This window comes from Ochlerotatus camptorhynchus, unplaced genomic scaffold (genome assembly GCF_037179485.1).
Source record: "Ochlerotatus camptorhynchus isolate MF236.1 unplaced genomic scaffold, CSIRO-AGI_Acam_v1.1 ptg000343l, whole genome shotgun sequence".
In the NCBI taxonomy this organism is placed as follows: domain Eukaryota; kingdom Metazoa; phylum Arthropoda; class Insecta; order Diptera; family Culicidae; genus Ochlerotatus; species Ochlerotatus camptorhynchus.
In genome coordinates this window covers 1,463,732-1,487,796 of record NW_027040831.1, presented here as the reverse complement: position 1 = coordinate 1,487,796, position 24,065 = coordinate 1,463,732, and the positions used below count along the sequence as shown (strand labels likewise).

Below are 24,065 nucleotides of genomic sequence, written 5' to 3'. Positions count from 1 at the left end.
CTCAGTAAGCTGAACCACTTCTCCTTCATCAGGACGGATAGCATTAAGTTTTCGTGTTAATTTACCTTTTGCCACGCCTCGGCGGTGGACGAGTTTCTCCAGCTGATTCTTTTCCATGGCAGCAATCTTTTCTGCCAACTTAACCTGCTTCTTCTGCTTTTTGCTCAACGGAGTGGTGGAATCCAGAGTAGACTGCCCAAGTGCAGAACTAACTCCAGAGTTTCCGGGTACAGGTTTCGAAGCACTATCGTCCGACATGCCACCGTGGACACCACAACATTTCAAGCCTTATGCTCGACGGTGGTTGGGAACACAGCCAAGTCTATGCTCACGCAACCGGATCTGGCGTACACGGATGGCTGAAACTGGAACTTGCTTCAAAACTAACTTCACTTTTTTGTGGAAACTTCCCACGGCTCTGCAACCATTTTAAACACTTGCTTGTTGTTTAAATGGTTTTCACCATTATCACTTTCCAAAATGGCGACTGCCAGCTTCTTCTTCACTCTTCACAAAATGGCGTTATCGCATTTAGTTCACAAAATTTACGATGTAATCCATGTGTTCACACCATCAATTTTTCTCAATGTTTTTCGCGTCGAATTTTCGCTTTTCCACTACCAGTTCTTCATCCGGAATCCGGAACTTTCGGAGCAACACTGCACTATCCGGCTCGAAGGACCAAAATGTTCGCGAGTGGACTGTATGCTTTTAACCTTTTCTTAATGGAAACTGGTGGACACTCCAAAAGACAACCATTTCCTATCAGGGTTTCGGAATCTCGGATGAAAACACATGTTAGTTCTTTAAACCACTATATTAGACTTATTTACTACTGTTGCTCTCACATGACCAAACATGATCTTCACTTGGTGGAAGCTTCGGACAATAATGGCTTCCCATCTCCTCGTAGAATTTCTCCTCCCGTTCGTGCTATCTCGTTCTCGTTTTGTTTCGACGTTCGTGTAGCGGTACGTTGCTTATTCGTGCATCTCAGCAGGCTGCGGCCGGGTGATACACTGTCAAATAATTTCCTTCATACGCGGCGTTTGCGAACGGCTCGAACAGTCCTGTTCCGATGCAATGATTTTGTAATCGATTGGAGGTGGAGAACTAATCGTGTCTACTCTGGAGAGCGTGTCTGCAGTAATATTAAGCTTTCCACTGATGTGTTTGATTTCCGTGGTAAATTGTGAAATGTACTGTAACGCTCTCTCTTCGTGGGGCAGACGACAAGCAGAATTCGAAGTCATAGCATGCGTTAGGGGGTTATGATCGGTAAAAATCGTAAATAGGCGGCCCTCTAACAGATGTCTGAAGTACCTTACGGCCATTTTCATAGCTATTAGCTCCCGTCCAAAAGTGGAATAGCTTCGTTGGCCCGGGGTGAATTTCTCCGAATAACCGAACAACCTAACGGCTGCCAAGTCCCGTTGACACATTGCTGCAGAACGGCTCCGGCCGCGGTGTTAGAAGCATCTACTAGAAGCCCCAAAGGTTTATCTGGATCTGGGTAATATAGTAACGCTGCTACTGCTAGTGCTTTCTTACTGTTCTCAAACGCTTCTATGGCTGGTTCGGTCCATTCGATTTTCCTGGAATCGTTCTTGTTACCTGTGATGAGACACCTTAATGCTGCCTGCATATCGGTCGCTTGGCGTACGAAACGTTTGTACCCGTTAACAGGTGCAAGGAATCGCCGAAGGTCTTTGATTGTCGTTGGGCGAGGAAAATTTAAAACCACTGACACTCGACTAGGTAACGGTTTTACGCCGACTCTTCCGATGAATTCGACTTCTTGTTGGGCGAATTTACATTTAGGTAAGTTTATTACAAGGCCATTTGATCGAAGTCTGTCGAACACTATTCGCATGTGCTGATGGTACTCTTCAATTGAAGACGAAGCAACGCATATGTCGTCGATAAAGACGACAACAAAATCGAGGTCTCCAAAAAGCCTATGCATGAATCTTTGGAACGTTTGACCTGCATTACACAGGCCAAACTGCATCCTAGTAAATTCGAATAGACCAAATGGAGTTATAACGGCTGTTTTTGGTACGTCTTCTTCCTCCACTGGTATCTGATGGTAAGCTCGTTCAAGGTCGATAGTACTGAATATTAACTTACCATGGAGGGCGTTTAGCAAGTCGTGGATGTGCGGGACCGGATACCTATCCGGAACAGTGACATGGTTTAGCTTGCGATAATCTCCAACAAAGCGCAGCTGTCCAGACTTTTTCGGCACGCAATGTAACGGGCTGGCCCAACTGCTGCTAGAACGACGACAAATGCCAAGATCCATCATCGTTGGAAATTCCTGCTTAGCGAGCGACAGCTTGTCTGGCGACATCCGGCGCGCTTTACAAGCGGTAGGTGGTCCTTTGGTCACTATGTGATGAGTAATACCATGACGAACTTCTGCACGCAACGTCGACGGACCATCGATGATACTACGGTGTCTGAGATCCACCATCAATCCGAAATAAGACAGGAAGTCTGCTCCGATAATAGCTGTACCAACGTCTGCGACGAGGAAATTCCAGGAAAATCTCCTGCGGAGTCCGAGATCCACGTACAGGAAACGTGTGTCGAAAGTTTTGATGTTCGAGCTATTTGCTGCATGCAACAGGAACGGAATCGGTGGCTTGGTTTTGTCTCTTCTGGTAACTGGTAGGATAGAAACATCCGATCCAGTATCGATTAAGAAGCGAATATTGTTGGTTCTGTCAAAAACGGATAAGCGGCGGCTTTCCTTGTTCATACCCACAGTGCTGTCTAGTTTTTTGACGAATTTTTGAATACACACGGCTCGCGGCACTGGTGAGCGTTTACACCGTACTTTTTGTGGTACTAGCAAATCGGCTGTCATTGGCAAACTCTGTCGTACGCGGGACGACGATCGACTTCTATCGTTCTTGCCTCTGCTGATTCCCTTGAGCTTCCGGATTTCCGCCGTGAGATAGGCGATTTGTTCGCCGAGATCCTGCTGGTTGCGAAGTAGTTGCTGCTACAGACGGGTGCGTGTAAGAAGATTCCACCATCTTATCTGCCATTTCAGCCAATTTGGTCAGTGTGCCGTCGTGGATCATCAACACCGTTTTGACATTTGCAGGAAGCCGCTGCAAAAACAACATTTTCATCAATCCATCATCAGCATTAAACCCAGCCACCAGATCCTGCATCCGGGCCAGTAGGTGCGTCGGCTTCATCATGAAGCAATTTCTCCATTTTTGCTTGCGCTGACATTTCGAAGCGGCTTAGCAGTCTGGTCTTGATTGACAGGTACTTGTCGTTTTCTGGTGGATTTGCAACCAAATCCGAGATGTGGCACAACACGCTCTGGTCCACTTTGGCGATTATGTGGTAAAATTTGGTTGCAATACGCGTTACTCCTGCCAGGATGAACTGGGCTTCGGCTTGAGCGAACCACATAGCCGGATCGCTCTTCCAAAACTCAGGCAGCTTGATAGCTACGGAGGCTGTAGCCGCCGTATTTTCCTCTTGCTGTCGAGTCGCCATTTTCCCGGTTCGGTTCGAATTAGAAAAACAAGATGGCGAGGATATTTTCGTGAAAATTTCGTACGTACGAAATACGGTATAATCGACCGTTTTTTACGCGATTTTTTCACGTCAGAGTCACCAATGTGGATGTGGAAGACCGACCAATGACGAATATGGAAGACCGAATAAACGAACGCAAAATCAACGATTTAAATTGTATTTAATTCCGCTTCAATTCTTCGCGTCGTGACACGTTCGCGATTCACTTTTTCTACCTCTCCCTCCGGAAGTCGTCTCTCTCTCTCTGAATGTCAGTGGCAACCAGGGGTGTGCCAATCTCCACACAGTATTGTAATAATACTTCTTAGCGACTGTCCATATAGGGGAAATGATCTAAGATTAGGTCCATCGCTAAATATCTGCTATTTATCAATTTTATCTAGATGAACAGGAACTGTTGTGCGAGCAACCGACAGGAAGAAGAAGATTTCCAATTCTCTAACATTTATTTCACGGGATGTTAAAAAATCCCTTTGGGAAGAATTAGTAAGAAATACATTAGTTTGGGCTTGGGCTATAAGCTACAATTCGTGTGTATCTTTATGTTTAGGATACTTGTTAGATGTGTTTGTTTTTCTTAATATACGAGTTTATGTTGATGGCTACTTACGTTTACTGTTCTTCTAGTAATAAATCTGTCCGTACTCGCAACAATCCGTACTATTTATGTGTAGCTGTGGCAAATTTTTATGGTTAGGTTAAACTGAGCATGATTTGCCTTTTGATTTTTTACCTGCCTTTTGTCTTTTGTGTAGTTAGTAGTATAGTTTGTAAGTAGTTCATAAGTTTGCAAAACACCGCCCTAGTATTTAATCTAGATTTAAGTAGGAGTAATTAATTTTTAAACAAAGTTGTTCCTCTTTCACAAAAACCCTCACTTATCCACATGGAAGTTGTTCACTTCCACATCATCGCGTTTGACAACTGGAAACCACGGTCGGAGTTGGATTCTGGTGGCGAGGTTTTTGTGGTGGATTCTGCCACCGAGGTTGTTGTGGTAGGAGAGGTGCATGACAAGGCACAGGGTTGTGACAGGAACAGGAAACCCGCATAAACAATAACCATAAGAGGCGCCTAACCACCAAGTCGGGATATCATCCCAACTTTAAGCGGTATGGTCGTACCATCTATGATATCGTTAGTGTATGGTATCCGTTTATTAGGGAAGAAATGGGACAGTACTAATGGATATTTTCGGTCGCTATTGAAAATTTAGTCGATTGCTGAATTTATGTATGGGCCCAAATTGGGGGAATATAGGCCGACATTACATCCATTTCCACTACTACGTTTACAGTAGAGTCGGTGTATAATGAGTCACGCCAAGAGAAAAACAGTTGAACTCGCATCACGGTTTTCGAAAGATTCCCTTTTTTTTAACTTGGCAACAGAGGACTTCTGCATCAACTTCAAATGTCTTCCACATGACTTTCGAGGAAAAAAATTAACGGCTGTACTGCCCATAATCGCATATCAGTCCCATATGGATAGGAAATCAAGCAAAGATGGGACTGATATGCGATTATGGGTAGTGTAGTAAATCATTATATCAGTGATTTTGTCGAATTATCTTAAGGACAAATAGTAGAAATTGTCATTACTGATCATTACAAAACGTATCGCATGACAAATGTAATGCTCACTGCGTGTATATGATCATTTCTTCGGTTATATTTAATATTTAATTGCAATACCTTTCGTGGACCTTTCATAGCATCGTAATGCTTGTTTACTTTGCACAATAGGTAGCCGGTTTGACAGTTCAATAGGTAGACTTGGCTTCACTCTGACTCATTATACACCGACTCTAGTTTACAGTTCCTCCTGCGTGGACAATCATCCATAATTAAGAAAACAAATATGAACCGTGGACATTTTGTCAAACAACCTCCCTCTTCCCTTAAACTGCCGACGTGGTATATGGACAGCCCCCTAGCTCGTAAAAGATATAGAACAATAATTTTCGGCGATCATATAGCATAACTTCCTAATGTTCACAATCATGTTACACAGGTCATACGAGAACAAAGAGCACCATCAGAAAGATCAGCCCAAGGATTGGAAAGACAAAAAAGAAAAGCGAAACGGAGACAAAAGCCGAGAGTCCCACAGCAAAGAGCATCGCGATCATCCACAAGCTGGCAGCGGTGCACCATCCACCTCCTACGAAGCATCCCACCAGAAGCAATACAACGGCGAAAGTCGTGAATCATCGGGAGATCGATACAAAGAGCATCGTAAGCATGGCAAGGAGCGAAAAGACGGAGAGTGGAAGGATCACCACAAGAAGAACGGCGATCACCACAAGCACCGCGAACGTGATAGCGATGAACGTAGCTCCGGCGATGGGAGCTATATGAAACAATACCATCAGGATGAGCACAAGAAACAGTACAAGTCCAAGGAGGAGCACCACCAAGACAGAAAATACGATGAGCGAAAGCAGCATCACGATCGTCGTCGAGATGACGATCATGATGATGACGATGATGATCACTACAAGAGTCGGCATCATGATAAGCATCGTAACAACGGTGACTATCGCAAGCAAGAGGAGCAGAAGGAGTGGCATGACAAGCGGCAGAAGTACAAGGACGAACACTGGAACAAGCATCACCAGCAACACCATCATGAGGAAAAGAAGGGGCACGATCGAGATCGTGATCACCACCAATCGAAGGAGAGGCGGCGATAGGAAGAGAATAGAGATGAGACTGTATTTCTATTTGTAGAGAAAGAGAGAGCGTGAAAGGTTTTATTCCGGTATCCATAATGGCGATGATGAAAAGTTTGGATATTTCTGATAGGTGAGTTACCATTCGAAATTTTAAAAAGAAGAGGGCGAGTTCGAATGTTTTAGAAATAGCTGCATGTACACTATTTTTCAAACCAAATAAACTATCTGATGATGACGTATAAATATGCCATAGAATATTTACCTACAAACAAATTGAAGACACAATGAAATCAAAGAGTAGTTTTACACGTGACACAAATAAAAGATTAGTCACAATCTTAAAATGTAAGTCAAAACTACCCTATAACTATTAGCTTCTAGAGAAAATAAATTCGCAGTCAAAACGGAAGATGCTGATATGCCATTATTCGGAAAGAAAGTACCATCCATCAATGTCGCTCCAATTGTCTTATTGCATATACTTTATTATTCACTAATAAATCTTTACACAGTAATTAGATACACGATTACGAGTAATAATTATAATTATAATAATAACGTTACGATCAAGGTGTTGGTTTTGAGTTGTTCATTATTCATTCGTCGTTTCCCGCGTTCTTTACAACCGCTTTTACACCGCCTAATCTTGCTTTTCGATACATTTTTTTCGAATTACGATAACATTAGGTAGGTAAATTTTAATTTATGCTTAGTTGTGACACACATCGGGCGAAAGCTTTCCTGTTTCCTGTGTCATCATCATTGCGTGACTATGTATTTATACAACGTTTTATTCTTGTGTTTTGTGTAATTTATATCTTTAATCTGTCATTTTCCGTATAATACCCACAGTATATTTTGTTTTTTGTTTTCTTCAACCGACTTGCCTCCAAAAATTTCAAATTAACGCGATTTTATGGCAATCTACTATCTTCATACTAATAACTTCATAATTGTTCTTCTCTTCGTAACGAGGAATGCAATGAGTGTTGCAGCAGTTGAGACTTTATGAAAGTAAGTTCTAGGTCAAAGCGGGAAAACCGAGTAACTTAGCATCTTCTTTGGACCCATGAATCAATGTAGGTACGTGTAAACTTCACTGTGACGCACCATATCGTTACCGAGTATGAGTTACACTTCTGTTTTGTCAAATTGATAGCGGCAGTTGCGGAGCTTGATCCTGCCGGACGACGTTAACACGATTGTGATGAGATTCACTTGCCAGGAGCAAATGTCGAGGTTGTTTTTTTTTTCTGAAAGCAACAGTAGGATAATTACAACAACAAAACAACGAAGCGAAAACTCACCTCTTAGAAAGTAAGCGGATACTCCTGCATCCAGTTCCAGTCGATTAGCCGATAGAATAATATTGCATAATAGAGGATTAAACAGTTTCGATAAAACAAAATTTAAAGCATTAGTGACTGCTTTCGAACAAACAGAACAAAATGATAATCCCTATCCGTTTTGCGTAGGATCGGCCCATCCTACTCGAGCGAGTTGAGCGTCAGCAGCTGTTTCAGCACTTTGGTTTGGGACGTCTCCCGGATTTCTCCGGCCAGGAACATTTCGTCCACCACCGTGTAGACCTTGTAGAAGTTGAACACCAAATCCAGCTCGCACACATTGTGGAAGTATTCGTTCAGCACCTCGACGAAGTTGTGTATCGCCTCCAGGTAGCACAGATTGTTGTCGTTCACGTCCACGCAGATGCAAAAGTACAGCCCGGCGTACCTCCGGTAGACAATCTTGAAGTTCCGGAACTCGACAAAGTTGGTGTGCTTGGCATCGCGTACCGTCACAACGGCGTGCACCTCTTCGATGAGCTTCTGCTTTTCGTCGTCATCGAAGTTCATATACCACTTGGCCAGCCGGGTCTTCCCAGCACGGTTCTGGATCAAGATGAAGCGAATCTACCGAGCATCAAATTCGGATGACATCAACAAATTTTCCTCGGAAGCCCAGCAATCAAAACAAACTTACCATTCTTCGATGTTCTTGTAACTACACGCGGTGGTTAATTTTCTCGAAGGCCACCTCAAAACGGCAGAAATCTAGCACTCAATAGATAGATTTTAAGCCAAAACTCCCCGATTTTTTCAAGGACCAGAAATTGATTATCAGCTATACAGAAATTTTGTAGAGCTGACTTTTTCCCTTTTTTTTTGCTGCGATCGAATCGGGAGATAAAAAAGTGACAGCGCAATGACACCCACTTTTTGTTGCCAACATTACGAAATAGGTGAAAAACAAAAATGTACGCAGCCATTTTTTGGGGTAAATCAAAAATTATGACATTACACCGAGAATAGTTTTCATGTAAATGAAATGCACATGATTTTCATCCACAATTAAAATTAATGAAATTCTTCGGAAATTCACATAACAGTTATGCGATCACATTCATTTTATATTCATGTGATTTTGTGGTGAGATTTTCAGTGATAAATATTTTGAGAGTATACCACCGCCCCACCAATCATCTCTTAATTCTCGACCAACAATAATTGGGTCTTTTAGGGGTATTGAGGTAAACACATATTTTTTTTTCTTTATTAAAGAGACTTTCAGCCTTGGGATGGTTCGTCTCTGGGAATCCCAGATGGGGAATCCCCTATTTGAGGTGGGTGGGAATTCCAGAGGGAAATTACCCAAACAACATAGTTTGGATCCCATAGGGGATTTCCAAAAAAAGGCGTGGGGCCCCGGAAACAGAGCTACGGAGTTTTTAATTTGGTGGCCCTGGAAGGGAACCTCCGAGGGTGGGGTCCCTTAGTTGCTTAGTGGCTGTCTTAATTCTGTCATTTTGTTGAAGAATTTCGTTTTCGTTGCGTTGGTCTGTATAGTTGCTGATGTGGGTGGTTGGTTGTGAGATTCTGGTTCCGAGTGTGATCTGGTATATTTCCCGCAGGAAAGCTAAAAGGGCTGTAATTCCGGTAGAATCGTTACCGAGGGCATCGCTGATGCTTCCCGGGATGTCGTAGCGGGTTCTTGGTGCTTCGTATTTCGGACAGTGGCAGATAATGTAATCCACCGTTTGAGGAATTCGGCATAGATCACAGATCCTATGGAAAGGTCCGTCTCCCTTGTAGTTGTGGGAGATGTTTGTATGATGTGTTCAAAGTCGGGATACTATGACCTGCTCTCGATGTATCGGTGGGTCCGCCCACCTGGAGATGTATCTTTTAATTTTTCTGATGGCAGGGGTTTCACTGGCCGCCCAATCGCGAGCCCAACCTTCGTTGGTGATTTTTGATACCCATTTTTTGAGGTCCGGACCAGGTACAATTCGCGGGTACTTGGCCATACGACGACCTGAGTTGGCTAGTTGGTCCGCTTTTACGTTACCATGAACCCCGCAGTGTCCAGGTATCGACACAAAGACTGTGTTGTTTGGCGCGTGTTCCTGTATAGCCTGGATCCAAGGGTGTTTGCTCGTATCGGAGTCCAGTGCGGCTACCACACTAGCGGAGTCGGTGAAGATGGCTATTGGTCGGTCGTCGGGAATGGTGGCTGCAATGAAGGCGGCAATGGCTTCCGCAGAGAAAATAGAGCACTGATCCGGGAGTCTATGGCATTCCGCGAGGTTTGGACCGAAAATCCTGATTTCTACCTTTCCCTGGGCTACCGAGCCATCCGAGTACCGAATGGTGTATCCTCCGTATTTCCGGTTCTGGAGTTCGAGTACCGCTTGTGCCACCACTGAAGGATTGGCACCAGCTCTGAATTGGTGTTTGATTGTGTGGTCGGTCAGAATCTTCGGCATGTTCCAACCTCTCGCTCCGACCCAGTAAAGCTTGGATATCGAGGGGAGAGTCGGGTTGGATGCTTCCCTGAGTGAATTGTTCGCCTCCGTGAGGAGGGAATCTTCCTTGTCGTCTCCTGATGTCTGCTGGTAAAGTCCGATGGCTTGTTGGCAGATAGTTTTGGAGATTAAGCAATCAAAGGGGAGCAGTCCTCCTTCGATGCAAGCAGCTATTCCGGGGGTACCTGGCAAAAGACCCGAACAGATTCGGAGAGATTGTTGATAGACTGGCGCTAACTTTTCGATCAATCGGGGCTTGGCAAGGAACGAAGCTTCGATTCCGTAGGTTAGGCGTGAGTTGATGATGGCTTTCGCCACGTTCAGTTGGGATCTTCGGTTGGCATTTGGATGTCGTCCCGCTAGAGTTTTGAGCAGGTTCATACGCTGTTTGCATCCGTTTTTGACATCGTTGAAGTGTGTGTCGAAGGTGAGATGTCGGTCAAAGCAGACCCCGAGGATTCGGATCGTTTTCCGAAACGGAATTTTTTGATGCAGACTTTGGTGCTGAGGACTTGGTGTTTTATCGGACAGATGTGGGTGAATCCGCTATTAGTAGCGGATAGCTGGAAACCGGCCGACGAGGTCCATGCCGATACGTAGGTGACAGCCTGAATAAGCTTTCTTCGCAGTGCCTTCACCGTTTTCTTGACAGCCATTAGGACGATGTCGTCCGCGGTAAACACATATTCGTTATCTGCATTAAAAATGTTACACACAAAAAATTATCGTTAATGAAATTAAAAAAAAACCATGGGTAAAATTAAAAGTTTGCATTGGTTCTTTTTGGTAGAAAGTCCTCAGCATTCAAAACAAAAGTCAGCCTATTGTCAGTTCAAAAGTTGCGTGCCCCCTACTTTTAAAAGTAGAAACTTTCAAAATAAATTAATTGTAGAATTAATTGTAAAACTGCCAAATCAAAAGCTTGACAGTGTTAAATTAAAAAGTGTATTATTTTTTATTCAAACTAAACTTTCAACATAAAAGCTTTATATACTTATATTGACATATGTGCCACTTTGATTTAAATATATAAAATATGTTTAATTTGAATAAAAGCATTTTCAACATCAAAATATAATTTGTCATCTTTTTTATTGTATACTGAATATCAAAAGTTTTAAATAACTGTTTTTATTTTTCAATGTAAAATATTGTTAACATTACCTAACATAATGATATGTATCCATATCGACGCACCCATTTGTCTTTCAAATTAAGCTGCAAACCCAACATACTGACAGATGCCTCAAACTGACCATTTCACTGCTGCTGTTGTTTCCAGCGGGACTCCTCCATTATATAGATAGCAGCAGTGTTTGAGAAAATTACAGTTGCTGTTGTTTATGCTGTTCAAACGCAGGGTGTTCAAGAAGTAGATAACTTCCGTTGTAAATGTAAGCATGCGTGTTAAAGGAAATGATGCCTCTACCTGCAGGCAGAGAAAAGCGATTCGCGAAGCCCATATCCGACAGAAGCACCCCTTGTCCGATTGTGTTGAAACTGTGCGTGTAATGCAAGCTACATGCCATTCGAGATGATGTATCAAGTGCTAACAAAATTACAGTGAACAAATGTGCCGTTGCATAATTCATCCTGAAAATATGATGAAGTTTGTTCAAATATTCGGCATAAATCTCATTTGTGCTTACACAATAACGAGTTCGGTGTCTCAAATTTACTCCAATAGAGCTGATCAGACTTCCAGGGAAACTCAACTGACTCGGGAACCGGTCCCACCGTTTGGGACAAATCAATGTCCATGACGGTGAGTTCATCCAAACATCCACCATTTTGAGTGTGTATACACTCAAAGATAAATTAAATCAAAAAAGCTTAAAAAGTATGCAGATTCCCACTTCACCTTACTTCCCCTAATAACCGGGTACCATACACTAACGCTATCATAGATGGTACGACCATACCATATAAAGTTGGGATGATATCCCGAATTGTTGGTTAGGCGCTTCTTATGGTTATTGTTTATGCGGGTCGGCAGTAGTCATGCATGATTAAATTCGAAATAATCTTTCCAGTATTAAATTTTATTTTTCTTTATTAATAATATATAATCAAAAAAGATTAAAATACAATCAAACATTATTAAATGATTGAAATTTATTCTAAAAAGAAAATTTCCAATCTAATCATTTATGATTAAACTGGGTTTAATATCAGATGATTATTTTTTAGAAAGAGAGTATTAATTTTTAATCATTTGATATTATTAAACTGAGCTTAATGTCAAATTGATTAAATTTCAAGCAAAATGGGAATAGTTCAATTTATCAGTGTATCTGTATACTGGTATCAAGTTTGAAAATCGGTATAAATATCGATAAATCGGTATATCTGACAACGCTGCACATGAGTACCTATAGATTGTTTGCGGATGTTTTGGTTCAGTGTATAAAAAAACGATAACGGTAACCGTTATAATTTTTTCAGAAAAAAAAAAGTTTAGACCAAACTGGTATCGCAAAGGAAAAACAGTACAGATTCCCGTTTTTCTCACAGCCCAACATTCCAATGACCGATCCGGCAGAATCACCCAGTTCAGTGGCTTCCAGCGCCAGCGGTTCTCGCCGTACCAGTCAACCTTGCCCGGTGCATTCCAACAAACGGGGCGATCTGTTCTGTCTAACGTGTGAGTTGGTTATTTGTAGTAAGTGTGTGACCGATTCCCGGAAGCACGGACGGCATGTGGTCGAAACCGTGAAGGAGACCTATACGCGCCGATTCCAGGAAACACAGATTAAATTGGACACACTTGATCGTTACATCGATGCACAGCGGCACAACGCTGAACTTCGTACAAGGCTGTTGGAAGAACTTCGCGAAAATGAAGCTGCCCTCATCGATCGACTGGATCAGATCATCAACGAAGCTAAGGCGGAGGTGGCAGAAATTACGAATGAGAAAGCCATCCAGCTGGATCCTTTGAGGCTGACGACTAAACTGAAGAGCTATTATCGGGATGAACTGCTGACTGAGATCGCTAGTCTTAGCGATGGAGAGTTTTTAGCTCAACAGGCAGATCTTAACATCAGATGTGACAGCCTAATGAGTACATCGGTGCATAGCACACTGGTTGCTCCGGTAGATTGCTGCAATGTATCGTGGTAATTATAAATACTGGAACTGTTTGTCAATATGTACAGAGCGAATTACATTATTATTTTGCTTACAGCTCCCTTCTACCAACAATCGAAATGGATTCCCATTGCATTAACATTGCCAGTAATAGCAGTTTCAACATTTCCTATGTTGATCAATACGGATACGGATGGAGTTTGGAGCTCGAAATTAAAACACTGATTAACACATTGCCTACAGTGTGTCTGAATAAACTGCAGCTCAATGTCAAGATGGAAGGTTCCTGCAAGCCCAAAGGAAACTTCCAAGTCGTACTTAAAATCGTTCACGATCTACCGTTGAAGACTATCACGCAACACATCCCTTTTAAGTCGCTCGGTCCGCCTAAATCCCGTAATATTTCAACGGAAATAGCCGACGTACGTAACCTACGAAATGAAGGATTCGTTACCAAAGACCACCTGTTGCAATTAAAATTGGGCATAGGTCCAGAAGATCCGATAACCGAACGGAACTGCTACCAGCAGATCCTGGAAATGCACCGAAATAAAATATGTACGTTGAAATGCGAACTCGCTAATTGGAAGAAGTTCAACATTAGTTACTTCCGCGTAGAGGAATGCCCTGTTCTGAAGTCCAAACGGTCAAAGACGAAGCATTCGACCGTGATAATGGACGAACATGGTACCAAGTGGCAATTGAAGGTGTCAATCAACGGAATGAAACACAAAGGATTCATCGGTGTTTTCCTCACCAAGTGTAACGGAAGCAAGGGATGGTACGATTACTTCATCGAGCTGATCCATCCTCAATCGGAGAAGCACAATCGCATCGTAAAGGGTTGTTATCTGTTTGATGTAGATCCGTTGGAATTACCACAGTTCATGACGATTGCTTTCCTGGATACGTTTATGGACGATGGAACGTTGCGGTTGCGCTTCGGCACGAGGAAGGATCCGTAGGAGTAGATTAATTTGGCTGCTGATGGAATCTACCTATAATTTCCATCAAGGGTTGGAATGATTTTAGCTACGGTATCTCTTTACGTGCCTATTTAATTGTATTGAATAAATAATATCAAACTAAATCACATGATCGCACACAATCAAAATGCTCATTTCTCAACAGTCCATATACCAAAAGCCAACTAACAGTTTTCAACAGATACCAATTTATTTAGAAAGCTATTATATTTGTTTGATAATCAATTCACATTACCTGGTTTCATACTGAATGTATTTCGGTCGGATTGCCGCAGGTTATGGTTTGCCTAGCCGACAAAGATAACCTCGCGTTTTCGAAATTATATTGCCTTGCGTATCCATTGAATGGACCATCCATCTATGTTACATCTACTTGAATTAAAAGGACAACATGCTCAACAGAAACGGAAATTATTGCCAAAGGAAACGATATGTGCATCCGGTAACGTTTAGAACATCGCTCGGGAGGAAGGGTGTTGTTAGCTTCTGGCATCGTTGATCGTTGCCGGTACCCGTACTTCCAGCCCTTGCAGATCCTTCGACAGCACTATCTGGCACCCGAGCCGGGAGGTATCGGTCAACTCGTAGGCCAGATCCAGCATGTCCATCTCCTCATCGCCCGGTTTCTCCGGCAGTGCATCGTAGTCAGTCTGCGAGAAGATCAGATGGCATGTCGAACAGGTCAGCGTACCCTCGCATGCCCCGAAACCGTCCAGGTCGATCTGACTGTTGACAATCACGTCCAGCAGCGAATCGCCGATCTTGCCCTTAGCCTTTATCCGTTCTCCATTGGCTCGTACAAATGTGACCTCAACCCTAGAATGTGAAAAACAAATATGTTTGATTAAGAGGGAAATCCCAATTGCATCATTTATCACAAAATAATATTACTATGTAAAACAACAGTAGGTATCATGATCACCAACAGAACTACAGGACGTCCGGTGGGGAATTCCTACTGAACAAGTTCAAAGAGAGTTGCCTAGCTCAGTTTGATTTATCGAATTTGCAATGCAAATGCTTCATTGATTATTCAACGAATTAGGAACAGAAAACATCGAATTGTCAATCGCAAGATACGCAGCTGATTGTGACAGTCTTTCACATGATATCAACCTTGAAAAGGTGAAGTAAGAAACTTGATAACACCACTTATCTTTAATCAGGGTGCTTGCTTTTTTTATAAGAGCACTCGTACGACGTTGAGCGTAATTTGCAACTCTCAAAATGCAAAAGCTCAATCTAAGCCCCATTTTTCGACGAGACCAAAAGTCGTTGCGATTGCGAAATATCCCCTTGCGTTTTTACACATAAAACTTTCCCTTGTTTTGACGCAGTCAGACCAGCGCTGACAGTATTTCGTAACTTTTTCCACGTTCGCTGATGCTCAAAAGCCGTGTCTTGTCTTCACTCTTCCTGGTCTTTGCCTAAGTAGTACCTATCACTAGCAAGCAGTTAGCTGTTACTGTTACCCATTCGGGCAGGTAAACAAAGCATGTAATTGCACAAAATGCGCAATTGATGATGATGTACCTACTTACTCTTCGTTCTGCAGTTTCGGCTGGGAGGTGGACAAATTTCTGGAAACACTCTGTATCAGCCGCATTTGTTGGAAAGAGATGATGTTACTACTGTTGCTGCTGCCTGCAGCAGCATCGATCAAACAGGTTTTGCCCAGACCCAGACTCCGAATTATTTGCTGAGTGGAACGTGATGTAATCAGCTTGAACATTTTTTATGCTTTTTCACGACGGTTTGCACAGGGGAAAAAAGTAGGTTTCGTTTAGCTAACACAGAATACTTCACTTTTTTTCCGGGAATTCAGCACTCGACACGATTAGCGCATCGCTTCCGGAATCAGACCGAATGGAAGAAAAGAGTCCCAAAGTGTGGTAATTATAAACAACACTATCGCACGCACACGATACGCTGGTCGTGGGAGAACGGACAAAACTGCGCACGGAGCAGATTCACATCTGTCTGGCATCAGAAAGTGACGGTTCGCTTTGACACTTACTTTTGACAGTCCGAGAGCTGGAGGGGAAAATTTTCCTATAAAGCCCGCCAGCAAATTTCCACAGCTGTTAACGCGTGATGTTAGCTCGGATGCATGGCCGATTAACCCGCATAAACGCGAACCATAAATTGACCTTACCTAAAATGGTTAAAAATTGTTTATAATCCCTGCTAAACTTTAACTGAAATGGTTATGGAACTTTACATGAACGTTTAATGATAAAGTTTCAACCTTATGTATTATGGTTTTTTGGAAGCGGACCTTACAAATAATGGGTTGTTAAGAACCATTACCATTCCAAATTCTTGTTTTCTCCATACATTTTCGGAAAGAGAACTATATTAGAACCTTTTAACTTATGGTTTGAGAACTTTAATGGTAATGGTTATGGTAGTCAGTAAGGTCCATTAATGGTTTTGTATTATCGCTCAACTTTACGTGGAATATATCGTGAATTGGTTGCCTGTAATTTACTGATTACCAATTCACGATATATTCCACGTAAAGTTGAGCGATAATACAAAACCATTAATGGACCTTACTGACTACCATAACCATTACCATTAATGTTCTCAAATCATAAGTAAAAAAGTTCTTATATAGTTCTCTTTCTGAAAATGTATGGAGAAAACAAGAATTTGGAATGGTAATGGTTCTTAAAAACCCATTATTTGTAAGGTCCAGTTCCAAAAAAACATAATACATAAGGTTGAAACTTTATCATTGAACGTTCATGTAAAGTTCCATAACCATTTCAGTTAAAGTTTAGCAGGGATTATAAACAATTTTTAACCATTTTATGTAAGGTCAATTTATGGTTCGCCTTTATGCGGGAAACTATTGGAAGATTGCCGCAAAAGCTCAACGCAGATGTCGCCACTGCATGATGATGATAATGTTGACAGACTGCATATAAAATTCGTGAAAATTAGCATTAAATCATAATTTTCATCAAGCCTGCGTGAAATCCTTCCAATATAACATTCGAATTGAAGAAGAGAACGTTTTTACGATCAGACTGATGTGCAGCTTTGACTTTTCCAGGTGAACTTTCATAAGATATATTCATTTCATTTCACGGCTCCATCAATGCTGCATCGATAATATGATGGTAAACAGAAGTAAATTGCTCAATTACTCAAAAAAAAGATGATTTGTCATCTTGTTATCACTTTGAAGACCATATAGCACCATTTTATAGTATGATGCGTGTTGAGTAAATCAAGCTCCGGTGCGTTTTTCGTCAACAATTGTGAGTATCAATATGTTTGCTTAAAAAAGGCCAAAATGAGCATTTATTGAATTTTGGCGTCCCATACAACCAATTCTCTATTACCACCAGCATGATACAACCATAGAGGTAACTCTAAAACGCTGGCCAGACTGAGCAGTTATAACATGTTATAACGGTTGTCAAATAATTGTAACACAGAAACCACCATCAAGATAGCGCTATAACATGTTATAACTCTGTAGTCTGAACAAGGCATAAGACAAGTAGGTCCCGAAGAAACGTGCTCAACTTTTTGGCTCACCTCTGGTACTATCTTCGGTCCCAAGCTTGTCGAATCACCCCTCGAAACATAGGAAAAACCAATAACCCCTCATTTTTATCTGTCAAACTTTCATAGCGAATCAAAACAAACATTGCGTAGTACTAGAATTTCGACTAGAATAGGGTACGTTAATCGTTTGCTTGGGACCAATAGGCTACTAAAGTGGTGCGCCAACTTAAAATCGTTAGTTTCATATTGATTGTTGATACAACCTTTCCTAAGTAAATTCACTTAATTTCCACTTTCATCTTTGTGAAAATCGCACATATTAACCATTTTCTGAAAAATGCAGCTGCGCAGGAGGTAACCTCTCCATGTGGGTGCAAACTTGTTATGCATAATTTGCCATGAAAACATCTCCGATCCATACCGAAATAATAACAGTTAGTTTGTAAACACGATTTCTTACACGATTCAAGCAAAATTTTCCACGGGAAATTATTAGTTTTTCTTTATGGACCGATTTGCCCCAAAAAGCATCTGTTTTGCTTGGAAAATTTGGAAACTGTCCTCCTTCTAGTAGTTCTTACTTCGAAATGTAGGTGGCGAAAGCTTGGAAAAGTTTCACTGCAAGACGCCAATTCAAATTTGAGTTTAATTAATCAACTCACGAAAACGTACACTAATAGAATTCAACACATTTTTATTGGCGAATTTCCATGTAAAATTCCACATGATTTTCATGTGACCACACATAAACAGAATCCATCCAAAAGCACACATTAAATTTATGAGTCAAATTAATAGTATGTGTGGTTGCACATGGGTTTTATGCGCATGTGTACACATATTAAGTATGCGCCCGACACATAGATATCATCGAGGATATCATTTGCTAATCACATTGCAAAAATTCATGTGTGGAACACGTCAGTAGCATTGGTGCTCAGCACGGAAAACAAGATCGACGGAAAACAAATCAAGGAAAAAAATTATGCTTGTGCTGCAGCATCAGCAATAAATAACAGATTTACTGAATATTCAGTAAAACGTTGACATCTAGAAAGATGTTCGAATTGCTGGAAGTTTCAGCAACATTATTTTGCTGGAAGGTTTGCTGATCTTTCATCAAGTCGAAAATCTGCAAAATTTTGCTGATTTCCAGCGTTTTATATTTGGTTTTTATACGCACCAAATTCTATTTTCTGATTTGCTGACAGGTTTGCTGAAAATGTTATAACAAAACGATTTATGCTGAAACACCAGCAAACAACTTTGTAGTATATATGATAAGGTAGTAATGAATTAAACATAAATTTACCGCTAATTAGTTTGATGTCAGCAAAATGCATTTGGCAGCACTAGAAGTCGACATTCATGAAATAGCAAACTGACAAATACACGCAAGAGTGATCGAACATGATTTCGGAAGGCTCCGAATACACGAATGCGGTTCGTGTCATTATAATCGAAGTACGTTCTACGAAACGACCAAAGCACAGGACGCGAAGTTAGGGAGATAGGACGTATGATTAAAATAACGCTATGGGATGGAAGAGTGCAGAATGATATTCATCGCATCGCATTTATCACGCTCGTTCATGGCTCGTTTCGTCATTCTGTTGACTAATTTTAGAGTGGACGGACGCTAGGAACAACGTGGGACAATTTGGCTGAAACAGTCATAGTGACAAATGGTCGATGCTTGAAACATCGACCAGGTCACGACAAACTTTTTAACTACTATTTTAATTGCTAGAGAGTAGATATGAACTGAAAAAAAAATAGTATTATAATGATTTCGCATTCTTTTTGCATAAGGGTTAACTACCCCATTTTCGGCCTATTAAGAACAACCCGCACTTAGTCTTTCTTAAATTAGCGCAGTTTAGCACCAAACGGAATGTTATTATTACTGATGGCTTCCAAACTTATTTACCTTTCCGTACGTACCATAAGATTTGATAAAGAGAAACCAATCGTTGAGATATTGTCAAAAGTCTAACACTGCTTCTTGACGCCAAACTCGGCCTACGGATTCTTAACTCGGCCTAACGTATTGAAACGTCAATGAATTCACTTCGGCCTATCGGATGAAGATAAAAAGTGATTCGGTCGGAGCGCTTCTTTTGTTTTTGGGAATAATGGGTGCAAACCTTCATATCACGCGTTCTCATTGACTTCGTTCGGTAGCTTATTAACTAAAGTATCGTACCAAACGCATAATTGACTTGTTAACTCTGAAATCATGGATTTCTTTGAAGTTTTTTGCTCGATAGGCCCAAAATGGGTGATTAGGCCGAACTAGTTCTCTACCCTATGTTGTTTAATAAAATGAGAATAAAGCTCGTATTTTTCATTTGAATTTTCAGCAATATTTCCACCATAATTTTCAGGAAAAATTACTGGTTTTTCAGCAAACTTCTGTCAAAAAAGATTTGCTGGAAACCAAGCATAATTTATTTTGCTGGAAGGATTGCTGGCTTTCCAGCTTGGCAAAATCCAGCAAAATTTTGCTGGTTTCCAGCATTAAAAATGAGTGATTACAAGGCCGTTGAATCTAAAGGCTCAAGCGCAATGACAGCGAAAGCGGAACGGCAGCGGTAGCGGAAAAGTCCGATCTGAGAAAGCCTACACTGCTAATTAGCTAAGGCTATAGCCAAGCTTTTATTAAAGGTTTTGTTTATTCTAGATCCTTCTACTAGACTCTAGCATAATCCCGTTCAACTCAATCAAACCCTGCAGCTGGGAGGTGGACAACTTTGTCCGCTCCAACACCATCTACCGAATCCACTCGGCAACGTTGACCCTGCAGTCGTTGATTCAGCTGCTCGGTGGAATTGACTACATCTTAATCAACGGCCAGGTCTGAGCGGCCATCAAGGATGCCCACGAGCGAATCATTCTGGCCAATCGGCTGGCGGGGGCAGCTGCCAAAGCGCGGTTGGCATACGTGTCGGCCGTGCGAGCTTTCTTTGATCCGAGCATGCTGGCCCTGCTGTACTTCCCCAGCGAGCAGAAGTACGCCATCTATATTCCGTTGTTCCTGCCTATCATGATTCCGGTGATCTTCTCCTTCAACTCAATCAGTAAGTTCTTGCTTATATAATATAATTTATCAAATAAAATGAATAAAACATCCTGTCTTTTGAACATTTTTCTCGTCACTTTTGCGTTGCAAGATCGTTGAATCTTACTCATTGACTGAGTAAAATTGTATTGCAATTTTATTTTCTCTCAAGGAAATTTCACCCAGTTAAACTGCTGTTACTCATAGATCCGTAACAGCAATTTTACTAAAACTGAGTAAAATTTCTATGAGAGAGAAAGAGATTGCTATAAAATTCTGCTCAGCCAGTGAGTAACATTAAACGGCCGTGTACATCCGTTTTGCCATTACATCGCTTTGTATACGTCAAATTTATTACATCGGGAAAATTACATCGGTTTTGTGTATTGTATCAAAGGCCCTCGAGTACATCGCTTCGTGTACGTCAAATTTATTACATAGGGAAAATTACATCGGTTTTTGTATTGCATCAAAGGCCCTCGAGTACATCGCTTATCGTAATATTACACAACCGACGGATTGACCTATGTGCAGCTGTTTCGATGTAATATTCAACAACTTTTTTTGCTGTGTGGTGGATCAAAGGATTGAAACTCGGATCGATACCTACAAAGAAAAAAAAAATTGTTGAATATTACATCCAAACAGCTGCACATAGATCATTCCGCCGGCAAGGTTGCAAATACTCATTTCAGCTAAAACAATGTTTTTCTAAATTATGAAATAATTAGATGCCATGATCAAATTTTGAATTGGTAGGATACAAGAAGAGGTTGCAAAGAATGTGTTTGACATATTAAACCTGTTTATTTCACTTCATGAGAGTCACAATCAGCGATTTTTCACAAACTCACTCACTCACTCACTCAGCGATCAGAAAATCGCTGATTGTGACTTATAGAAAGCAAAATTTACAGGTTTTATGTTTCAAACGCATACTTTGTAACCTCTTCTTGTAAGTTACAAGTTAAACATGCCATAATACCAAAGATATTTAATTAACAAGACATCCCATTAATCAATTCCTCGTACAAGGCAATGGATACACCACCCTTATGTGATCGCAGTGACATCTAGTGAGTGCACATTGAAACTGTGGGGAGTCCCCCGATAACTTCACCACCAGGGCTCAATAAATGACAGGTGTCAGTATGACAGATGCCAGCCGAGGGAAGAAGATGATCGATGTCATCATCATTATATTTCGATAGCAAAATTCTCACTTTGTTACGATTGTTTCGATTTTCAATCATTACCACGTTATTCGCAACAGAAACGCTTGAGAATACAAGGACACATCCAAGCTGGGCTTGTAATATGTTTTGCTTTCGAGTGAACTGGCCGAGAGTCACCACATGAACGAGTTTCCAATATCACCACCGGTATCAGTAAGATGCATTGTTTACAATAGCAGATACGTCCCTTCGAAAAAGTAATCGAAAATTGATGATTTGTTAATCTATTGCTCAACATAATCTTTATAAACATAGAAGTATACTTCGAAAAACGCAACGTATTGAAATCATTGCTTTGTAATAAAATATGCCATCTTCCTTGGCCAACGCTGCACGCATTCTATTCAAAAATTACGTTGGAATAATGATTACTTTCCTATTTTAAAAAGAAGGTATTTGTCAACGCCACCGAAATCGCAAACTGAAGCTGCCAGAGCTGAGAGATGAAGATGAGTGATGACACCGCTTCGTGTTTTGATTTGCACTGTACCCTCCGCTCAATGGTGTGGGTTCGTACATGCATAGATGTTGGTGTGCGTGTTTTCTTTCAACGCTGCAGTTCAACGTTGTATCGTCACAAACCTATTGGCGCTGTTATCTGTGTCTATAAATTCCAAAGAGTGAAGGGGGTCTGATAATACCATATTTTGGTTTTATTATTCCGAAAAACATTATTTTAGCTGAAATGAGTATTTGCAACCTTGTCCGCCGGTTGTGTACACGGATAGAAATCTCCTTATACCTTTTGGCAAATTTCTATTGCTGATTATTCATAAAATGTATAAGTCAACTAATAAGCAGATGCCTTGCAAAAAGTTTATGAAGATCATGTGTCAAATGAAATGTATAAGCGGTCACATATACTTTTTATGCATTCTTATAGGACCTATATGATTTGTCTTATGGAATGTATAAGGCTGATGTTTGGCAAAAATGTATAAGTGAAACACATGAATAAAATAATTGATTTTCGTTTCGTGTAATATTACGTTGTACCTGTACGATGTACATCGATTTTGCGAACAAAATTACATCCATTGATGTAATATTATATCTGCTTTTTGCTATTACATCATTATTTCATACATCAGCTTGAATTACATTGATCGATATTAAATTTTTTTTGCTGTGTAGTGAAAGTAACTTTTACTTGTGAACGAGGAACCGAAATATTGTTTATTTTGCCTGTTGGAAGCAAATAAGGAAGTGTCAGCTTCCATCACCATTGAGGTAACTACCGTCATTCTGAACCTGCTGAAAATTCAAGGATTCAAAAAGAAGAAAGATCCGATACCCACATCACGATCCAACGGAAGGCGTAGCAGGATCTAATGTTAGAGAAAATGAAAATGAAAGGTTGAAGGACTGCAATCCCAAACGGTTCGTATTGATAAAGAATATATTTCCATTTTAGATGCTATCAAAACATGAAATAGTGATCCTCTGTATACTTTAAAAATTCTTGGAATCGACCAACCCCTTCCAGAGAATGATAACAACAGTGTCGGATTGGCCAGTGACATTCAAATGGTCAGCGAGTACTGTTCCAAGTTGCCGAGCGTCACAACCTCGGTCACAACTTAACTTCCCCCACTGTTGCCAGGTGCCAAAGCCATGCGGAACGGGCATGCATTTTACTAATGCACCATACGAATGCCCATAAATGCATCACTAAAGGGCTTAGGAAGATAAATCTGAGATAGCAAATTAATGATCGAGGAAGGTCTATTTTAATAATTTTTGATTGAATTCTAACCTTTTTTGATTATATATTAATATTCAAAAATAATAAAAATTTAATACTGGAAAGATTATTTCGAATTTAATCATGCATGACTACTGCCGAAGTAATCATGGCTCGGACTCAATGAGGTGAAGCGGGAATCTGCACACTTTTTAAGCTTTTTTGATTTAATTTATCTTTGAGTGTACATTTTGGATCGCGTCACAACCGCACGGTCATTGTGTCTATGGCCTTAAGCTCTCATTTAGCGCTCATAAGCACTCACACTCTCGATACAAATACTCTCTCTTCTGCGAATGCAGTTTTGCTTTTAATATTGCAGCTCGGCTGGGGTTCCTGTCAACGTCGTTTTTATTTATTTTCCACTTTCATTCTGCGGAT

At 41.0% G+C, this 24,065-nt stretch overlaps 4 protein-coding genes across 5 annotated transcripts in view; 2 read left to right on the top strand and 2 right to left on the bottom strand.

The window, feature by feature from the left end:
- Positions 1 to 7,493, top strand: part of LOC135708938 (uncharacterized) — a 34,485-nt gene extending 26,992 nt beyond the window's left edge. For both annotated transcript variants that reach the window (XM_065231127.1, XM_065231126.1), the window contains exon 4: positions 5,578 to 7,493. In XM_065231127.1, the coding sequence (XP_065087199.1) occupies positions 5,578 to 6,259 (682 nt within the window). In that variant the 3' untranslated portion in view covers positions 6,260 to 7,493. The remainder of the gene's footprint in view (positions 1 to 5,577) is intronic.
- Positions 7,494 to 7,548: 55 nt separating this feature from the next.
- On the bottom strand, positions 7,549 to 8,398 carry AP-2sigma (adaptor protein complex 2, sigma subunit). The gene is made up of 2 exons (XM_065231147.1): positions 8,225 to 8,398; positions 7,549 to 8,154 (listed from the first exon to the last, which is right to left on the bottom strand). The coding sequence occupies exons 1-2, from the start codon at positions 8,225 to 8,227 to the stop codon at positions 7,729 to 7,731; spliced, it is 429 nt and encodes a 142-aa protein (XP_065087219.1). The 5' UTR covers positions 8,228 to 8,398; the 3' UTR covers positions 7,549 to 7,728.
- A 4,136-nt stretch (positions 8,399 to 12,534) lies between these two features.
- Positions 12,535 to 14,182, top strand: LOC135708965 (uncharacterized). The gene is made up of 2 exons (XM_065231161.1): positions 12,535 to 13,165; positions 13,234 to 14,182. The coding sequence occupies exons 1-2, from the start codon at positions 12,573 to 12,575 to the stop codon at positions 14,099 to 14,101; spliced, it is 1,461 nt and encodes a 486-aa protein (XP_065087233.1). The 5' UTR covers positions 12,535 to 12,572; the 3' UTR covers positions 14,102 to 14,182.
- A 253-nt stretch (positions 14,183 to 14,435) lies between these two features.
- On the bottom strand, positions 14,436 to 16,078 carry Fdx2 (Ferredoxin 2). Its single transcript, XM_065231146.1, has 2 exons — positions 15,664 to 16,078; positions 14,436 to 14,938 (listed from the first exon to the last, which is right to left on the bottom strand). Exons 1-2 carry the CDS (start codon positions 15,852 to 15,854, stop codon positions 14,602 to 14,604), a joined length of 528 nt encoding a protein of 175 aa, XP_065087218.1. The 5' UTR covers positions 15,855 to 16,078; the 3' UTR covers positions 14,436 to 14,601.
- Positions 16,079 to 24,065: the final 7,987 nt, after the last annotated feature.